This window comes from Hordeum vulgare, chromosome 4H (assembly GCF_904849725.1).
Source record: "Hordeum vulgare subsp. vulgare chromosome 4H, MorexV3_pseudomolecules_assembly, whole genome shotgun sequence".
Classification (NCBI taxonomy): domain Eukaryota; kingdom Viridiplantae; phylum Streptophyta; class Magnoliopsida; order Poales; family Poaceae; genus Hordeum; species Hordeum vulgare.
The window spans coordinates 564,335,411-564,344,114 of record NC_058521.1 but is presented as its reverse complement, the minus strand read 5'-3'; the positions used below and the strand labels follow the sequence as shown (position 1 = coordinate 564,344,114).

General features: G+C 49.0%; 1 protein-coding gene across 1 annotated transcript; it reads left to right on the top strand.

Annotated features, from left to right (window-relative positions):
- Window positions 1-784: 784 nt before the first annotated feature.
- LOC123447068 (patatin-like protein 2) lies at window positions 785-2,818 on the top strand. Its single transcript, XM_045123633.1, has 4 exons — window positions 785-1,224; window positions 1,310-1,669; window positions 1,775-1,936; window positions 2,067-2,818. Exons 1-4 carry the CDS (start codon window positions 988-990, stop codon window positions 2,613-2,615), a joined length of 1,308 nt encoding a protein of 435 aa, XP_044979568.1. The 5' UTR covers window positions 785-987; the 3' UTR covers window positions 2,616-2,818.
- Window positions 2,819-8,704: the final 5,886 nt, after the last annotated feature.

Here is an 8,704-nt window from a genome sequence, read left to right as displayed (position 1 = left end):
TACGTACGTAGGTTCCATGCATTCAGAGCCGTGTACCGAGCCGCCGCTGATCGCTGGCCGTGTGACCTCTGCATTACAGTCGTATCCGGCGAGAGGCAGCAGCAAGTGGCATCCATCGCTGGAATGGACCAGGAGCCATGGATGCACACGTACGTTAGCTCTCAGGTTCTACCCCCTACGTGCAGCTAGCACGTATCCGGCCGAGGAAGAAAGCGAGAGGCATGCAGCAGCCTGTGATTAATCAAGTGGGCTACTGCGTACGTGTCACGGGTTCACGGCGCACGTGTCCGGATTTGAAGGATATATAACGTGAGAGACAGCCTTTTGTTTCAGCAAAAAGGGATGGCAACCTGACCTGACAGAGTAAAAATATTGTTTTGCACATTGCGCTCGTGCGTGCGTGCGTCGCACGTCGCACCCTAGCCTTTTCTTCTTTTTTTGAGATGCATTGCACCCTAGCTTGACCCGATCTCATCGTGTTTGGCGCGGTCATCCGCTGAAGGAAAGAAATGGCGCGCGGTGCACCGTGTCCGTGTGTTACGTGCGGTGCGGATCGCTTCAACGTACTTTTGACCGGCGCGCGGTGCGCCCATACATCCACGCTTGATGCTTCGTCTCCGTTTCCTCCCTCCCTCCCTCGGAACAGTCAGAGCTGCGTGCCTTGCCAACGGTCGTAGCTAGGTGCCCCATGGCCAAGGGAAGGAACTCCCAGTCCATTCTACTCTACTATTCAGTATTGACCGGCCAGCGGCCGGCGGCCGGCTATAAAAGAGGGTGCACGCCGGTCAGCCTAACCACAGTTCACAAAGCGCAACACAACACACACAGAGCCACAGAAGCAGTAGCAGCAAGAGGCGAGCAGAGCACATAGAGATCCTCCAGCAGATAAGGTAGCGACCTCCCACCTGAAAAGAGAACCTTTGGTTCAGCAGCCCTACTGTACGTAGCTGAAGGCTGAAGCTCGAGGCCGGTAGGAGCAACGAAACCATGTCGCCCGTGCACGTCCCGGAGCTCAGTAGCGGCGGGTCGGGGTCGGGGTCGGGGTCGCTGACCCTCAACCCCGTGCAGCGCGCGCTCACCCGGCTGTCCTCGTCGTCGGCCCTGACGCCGAGGTCGCCACCGCCGTCCTACGGGAGCATCGTCACCGTGCTCAGCATCGACGGCGGCGGCGTCCGCGGCATCATCCCGGGAACCATCCTCGCCTTCCTCGAAGAGAAGCTCCAGGTGAGTACTTAACTTCCTTCTAGCTACTCGCATACCTTGCGTACAGGTGCACCAATTCTGATGGGTTTTCTTGTTGTTTCTGCAGGAGCTCGATGGACCGGACGTGAGGATCGCCGACTACTTCGACGTGATCGCCGGGACCAGCACTGGGGGCCTGGTGACGGCCATGCTCACCGCGCCCGACGCCAAAGGACGCCCGCTCTTCGCCGCCAAGGACATCAACAACTTCTACCTGGAGCACTGCCCAAAGATCTTCCCTGCCGTCTACGGCGGGCCTCTCGGCTTGCTCAGGAGCGTGAGGGGGCCTAAGTACGACGGCCAGTACCTCCACTCCGTCGTCAAACAGCTGCTCGGCGAGACGCGGATTGGCGAGGCGCTGCAGAACATAGTCATCCCCACCTTCGACATCAAGCTGCTACAGCCAACCATCTTCTCCCGATACGACGTACGTGCAGAATGATACCTATGCATGCACGGGCTCTCGTCAATTACAGGTTATTTTCACTGCGTGCGTCGTGCTCACTTGTCTGAGACATGCATGCATGTACAGGCCCGCAACGACGTCTCCAAGAACGCTCTTCTGTCTGACGTCTGCATCAGCACGTCGGCGGCACCTACTTACCTCCCCGGGCACCACTTTGAGACCAAGCACAAGGATGGCAAGCCCCGGGCCTTCAATCTCATTGACGGAGGGGTTGCCGCAAACAATCCGGTGAGTGGCAAATAGTTGGTTTATATCCACATCCCTTCAAGAACACACTCCAAAGAATTTAATGGAATTTTGATGACGTACGTCCATCTACTGTGCTCTAATTTGAAATGTTGACAATGGATACATGCAGACAATGTTGGCAATGACGGACGTAAGCAAGCAGATCCTGCTGGGCAATCAGGACTTCTTCCCGATCAAGCCTGCGGACTACGGCAAATTCATGGTGCTGTCCCTGGGAACCGGCTCCGCCAAGGTGGAGGAGAAGTTCGACGCCGCCGCCTGCAGCAAGTGGGGGATCCTCGGGTGGCTCTACAACAAGGGCGCCACGCCGCTCATCGACAGCTTCAGCCAGGCCAGCGCCGACCTCGTCGACATCCAGGCGTCCGTGCTCTTCCAGGCCCTGCGCTGCGAGAAGCGCTACCTCCGCATCCAGGACGACGAGCTCAAGGGCGACACCTCCTCCGTCGACGTGTCCACGCCGGAGAACCTCAACAGGCTCGTCGACGTCGGAAAGGCGCTGCTCAAGAGGAGCGTGTGCAGGGTGGACGTCGAGACGGGCAAGACCGTGCCCGACGACAACAGAGGCACCAACGAGGAGGAGCTCATCAGCTTCGCACGGATGCTGTCACAGGAACGCAAGGCCAGGCTGCAGAAGAAGGGAGTCGGCGTCACACAGTAAACATGAATTTTTAAGGCTATACATAATAGCATATAGCTAAACTGATATTACGTATAAGGCGAATTTTAGGACAAGTCAATATTTGAACTGCCAAAGCTCCATGACTTATGTACTAGTATAAGCAGCTATAGAGGTCGACAAACAAGTTGTAAGTGGAAGAATGAAATAAATAGCCAAGTATTTAGGCTCTCTTTGGTTCATAAGTCCTAAGATCTTTTTTAGTCCCAATTTATAAGTCCTAAGTCCCTAAAAAGTTCCTACCTGTTTGGTTCCTAGGACTTAACATGGACTAAAAGACCATATTACAACTATAAGTCCCTATAAGTCTTTCCTTGAGAGTCTTATTTCATAAGTCCCAAATGACCACTTTAAGTCCCTATAAGTCCCTTCTGTTTGATTTAGATGGGACTTAAAGAGACTTATAAGTTCTAAGTCCCTAATAAGTCCCTGTAACCAAACACCCCCTTATTGTGGGCCACAATATAAAATTTATCAGCCTATACTGGATCCCCCAAAAAATACACATTGGCCCCCACATTGCTCCGCGGGGTAACATCTGAAACACAGCCGCTCCTCGCCACCGCCGGAGAGAGCTGACGGGTGTGACCGTCCACCCTTCACCGTGATAGATGTGGGTGGTGAACTTGTCCAACGGGGAATCGGTTGTGTTGTGTGAACATGGTTTTCGATCGCTTGGCGAGGCTAAGTATGTGTTGAGGAATTAGGCATAATTTTCATGATTAATTCCAGAATATAAAGCATGACGATACCAGCTACTAACATGTGAAACTCTAACATAGTAGATGCAGCACAGAACATGAATAGCAGCAAGACCGTGTAGCAAAACATGTACGCATCTAACATGTTCATCAGGCTAACGGGAACACGACGCACGTACCGAACGTTTGTAGAGGAAGCAGATGTGTTCGGTGCAAACGCGTTGTTGACGATGATGTTGGCGATGACGGGACGAAGTAGACGACGCTTGAGGCGGCGGTACGCAGCACCGCCCGACTTGCTTGGTAGATGAACCGTTGTGGAAGCAGTGAGCAGTCGCGCAAAGCGCTTCCCAAAAACCTAATTCGCCTTCTCCCGTACAGGATCTCAAAGGCGACTGGTTCCGGAGACCTGCTCTCCCGTTCGCTGTTGGACGCCGGCGCTCGGGATGAGGTAGACTACGATGGCGGCGCAAGTTGTGAGACGAGGCAAAACCCTAGATGGTTTTCGGTGTGTCTTTGGCCGACCCCGATAAGTTGTATATATAGGAGGACCAAGGTCGATTCCGTGTTGCGATCACGTCTCAAACCGACTTGGTTTCCAAGTCGTATACTTACTGGACAAGTAATTAACTTGTCTGCCAAGACATAAAAAATAAAACGGCAAAAGGTAGTCGCACCCCCGCAAGGCATCGGACCAGGTTTTGGCGGACCATTCACGCGCATGTCGCACGTACGCCCGGCCCGAGCCCGGCCAGGCGCGGCGAGCGAGCGGGCGTGTGGTTCTCTCCTTTCTATTCTCAAAACACACTTAGAGTAGTGGGGAGAACTCACTATATAAAGAGGTCCAACACTTCCTCCACTAGCGGTATGGGACTAAACTTTAGCACCACCACACCACCACTTGTCATTTTATTCATGGGCTCAAATAGAGATTTCATGATTTTGTACATGGGCCAAGCCCATTTAATTCTAACAGTATGCGTGTGAGAGGCCATCTCGAGGTACATACGCCATGGATAGAGTCGGAGGTTTTATCTTGGGTCCATGGTGCGTGCTGCTAGAGAGAAAATCAAAGAAAGAGTAATTAATCTGTGTACTAGTATTAATGATGATGATGATCATGGTGGTGATGGTTGTTAACTTTGGTGAAGCGTCTCAACCTCCAAACATGAGGCCCACGTGGTTATATTGATTGTGGCGAGAGGCATCTCTCGTAGGTTACAAGATGGTTCGGTTAGGATCCCTAACCGTAGAAGGAGATTACACAAGATAGAGAAGAAAAGATAGAAAGATAAAAAAGATAATAGAAAATCCCTAACTATCTCTTACTCCTAGCCGTGTAGTACAAGGCTAACAACGTCGTTTACATAATATTTCAACACTTTCCCTTAATTACAACGACTCTAAATTGAGATTACGTCGAAATTCTTCAAACCCTTTTGTGCGCAACGCTTTGGTGAACCCATCTGTAATCTAGTCTTTGGAGGATATAAATCTAGCATCCAACTGCTTGTTTGCGCCTCTTTCTGTGACAACGTAAAAATCTATATTAACATGTTTGGTCCTGGCATGAAAGACTAGGTTAGCTGAAAGATAGGTAGCACCAAGGTTATTATACCATAAAGATGGGGGATGTACTTCTCGAATTTTAAGTTCCTTCAACATGGACTGAATCCAGATAACCTCACTTGTTGCATTTGCTAATGCCTTGTATTCTGTCCCTAAACTTGACCTTGCAAGTGTTGTTTGTTTCTTTGCACACCACGATATTAAATTTGGACCATAAAATGTAGAAAACCCACCAGTGGACCTTCTATCATCTAAGCAACCAGCCCTGTCCGCATCAGAGAATGCACTTATAAGGGTAGATGTTGACTTTGTGAATGTGAGTCCAACAGTCGATGTATTTTTAACATGCCTCAAAATTCTCTTGACTGTTATCCAATGAGTGGTGGTGGGTGCATGAAAGAACTCGAAAACCTTGTTGAGTGCAAAGGAAATATCAGGACGAGTGAGGGTCAAGTACTGAATACCACCAACCATGCTCATGTAACTCGTGATATCCTCTTGATGCAAAAGTTCTCCATCTGTCAATGATAAATGTTCTGAATTAGAAAATGGTGTAGATGAGGATTTAAAGTTTTGCATGCCAATTCTGGTTAATAGCTCAGTTGCATATTCAGCTTGAGATAAATGCAAGATATCTTTATCTTTCTGAACCTCAATACCCAAGAAGAAATGTAAGTCTCCCAAGTCTTTGAGAGCATACTCAGAACCCAAATTATTGAGTAATTTTGTCACTTCATCATTGTAGGAGCTGATACGTCTCAAACGTATCTATAATTTTTTATGATTTCATGCTGTTATCTTGCCTTCTTTGTATGTTTTATGTACCTTTTTATATCTTTTTGGGACTAACTTATTGATTCAGTGCCGAGTGCCAATTCCTGTTTTTTCCGTGTTTTTGACTCTTTTCAGATCTGATTTTGGAACGGAGTCCAAACGGAAGAAAAACCCCGAAATATTTTTTTCCCGAATGAAAGAAGTCCAGGGGCTTTTTCGGCCAAGCCAGGTGGGCTCCAGGGAGCCCACAAGCCCCCACTCCGCCACCAGGGGGAGGCGGCGGTGGGCAGGCTTGTGGCCTCCCTGGCTGCCCCCTGACCTAGGTCTTTGGCCTATAAATTCCCAAATATTCCGCAAAAAATCAGGGGAGCCTTGAAAATACTTTTTCGTCGCCGCAAGCTTCCGTTTCCGCGAGATCTCATCTGGAGACCCTACCCGGCGCCCTGCCAGAGGGGACTTTGGAGTTGGAGGGCTTCTTCATCATCATCATCGCCCTTCCAATGACTCGTGAGTAGTTCACTTCAGACCTACGGGTCCGTAGTTAGTAGCTAGATGGCTTCTTCTCTCTTGGATCTTCAATACAAAGTCCTCCATGATCTTCATGGAGATCTATCCGATGTAATCTTCTTTGGTGGTGTGTTTGTCGAGATCCGATGAATTGTGGACTTGTGATCATATTATCTATGATATATATTTGAGTCTTTGCTGATTTCTTATATGCATGATTTGATATCCTTGTAAGTCTCTCCGAGTCTCGGGTTTTGTTTGGCCAACTAGATCTATGATTCTTGCAATGGGAGAAGTGCTTGGTTTTGGGTTCTGCCATGTGGTGACCTTTCCCAGTGACAGTAGGGGCAGCAAGGCACACATCAAGCAGTTGCCATCAAGGGTAAAAAGATGGGGGTTTTATCATTGGTTTGAGATTATCCCTCTACATCATGTCATCTTGCTTAAGGCGTTACTCTGTTCTTATGGACTTAATACACTAGATGCATGCTGGATAGCGGTCGGCGTGTGGAATAATAGTAGTAGATGCAGAAAGTATCGATCTACTTGTTTCGGACGTGATGCCTATAGAAATAATCATTGCATAGATATCGTGACGACTCTGCACAGTTCTATCAATTGCTCGATAGTAATTTGTTCACACACCGTCTACTTGCTTTCATGAGAGAAGCTACTAGTAAACACTACGGCCCCCGGGTATATTCACATCCATCGTTTACAACTCCGCTTTTACTTCGCTTTGTTACTTTGTTGCTTTCAGTTCTCACTTGGGAAACAATCTATAAGGGATTGACAACCCCTTCATAGCGTTGGGTGCAAGCTTTTGTGTTTGTGCAGGATCTTGAGATACTCCTCCGCCGGATTGATACCTTGGTTCTCAAACTGAGGGAAATACTTACCTCCGTTGTGCTACATCATCCTCTCCGCTTCGAGGGAACACCAATGCAGAAGGATTCCTGGTGTCGTCAACGTGCCCGTTTCTGGCGCCACTGGAAGGTCTTTTGTGCAGTAGCATAACGGACATCAGAAGCATTTCTGGCACCATTGCCGGGGAAGAGAAATCAAGATCTATCCAAGTAGGTCTCACAAACTCTTCTCTTGCATTTACTTTTGTTGCCAGTTGCCTCTCGTTTTCCTCTCCCCCACTTCACATTTGCCATTTTCATTCGCCTTTCTCCTTCGCCATTTTCTCTTGCCCTTGCCGGTTTCTTGCTTGCTTGTGTGCTTGTTTGTTTGTTGAAGACATCATGTCTGAAAACACCAAACTTTGCGACTTCTCGAGCACTAATAATGATGATTTTATTAGTACTCCGATTGCTCCCGCCACTAGTGCGGAATCGTATGAAATCAACGCAGCTTTGCTGAATCTTGTTATGAAAGAGCAATTCTCTGGCCTTCCTAGTGAAGATGTCGCATCCCATATCAATACCTTCATTGAGCTTTGCGATATGCAAAAGAAAAGAGATGTGGACAATGACGTGATTAAGTTGAAACTTTTTCCTTTCTCGTTGCGAGATCGCACAAAAACTTGGTTTTCTTCTTTGCCTAAAAATAGTATCGATTCTTGGGATAGGTGCAAAGATGCTTACATATCCAAGTATTTTCCGCCGGCTAAGTGTTGGGGAACGTCGCATGGGAAACAAAAAATTTCCTACGCGCACGAAGACTTATCATGGTGATGTCCATCTACGAGAGGGGATGAGTGATCTACGTACCCTTGTAGATCGTACAGCAGAAGCGTTAGAGAACGCGGTTGATGTAGTGGAACGTCCTCACGTCCCTCGATCCGCCCCGCGAACAATCCCGCGATCAGTCCCACGATCTAGTACCGAACGGACGGCACCTCCGCGTTCAGCACACGTACAGCTCGACGATGATCTCGGCCTTCTTGATCCAGCAAGAGAGACGGAGAGGTAGAAGAGTTCTTCGGCAGCGTGACGGCGCTCCGGAGGTTGGTGATGATCTTGTCTCAGCAGGGCTCCGCCTCCCTTCCCACTTCCTCCCTCTTTTTTTTTTCTTTTTCCTTTGATTTCTTTTTCTTGGCGCATAGGCCCCCTTGGAGCTGTCCCACCAGCCCACTAAGGGCTGGTGTGTCTCCCCAAAGCCTATGGGCTTCCCCGGGGTGGGTTGCCCCCCCCCCCCCGGTGAACTCCCGGAACCCATTCGTCATTCCCGGTAACTCCGAAAACCTTCCGGTAATCAAATGACGTCATCCTATATATCAATCTTCGTTTCCGGACCATTCCGGAAACCCTCGTGATGTTCGTGATCTCATCCGGGACTCCGAACAACATTCGGTAACCAACCATATAACTCAAATACGCATAAAACAACGTCGAACCTTAAGTGTGCAGACCCTGCGGGTTCGAGAACTATGTAGACATGACCCGAGAGACTCCTCGGTCAATATCCAATAGCGGGACCTGGATGCCCATATTGGATCCTACATATTCTACGAAGATCTTATCGTTTGAACCTCAGTGCCAAGGATTCATATAATCCCCTATGTCATTCCCTTTG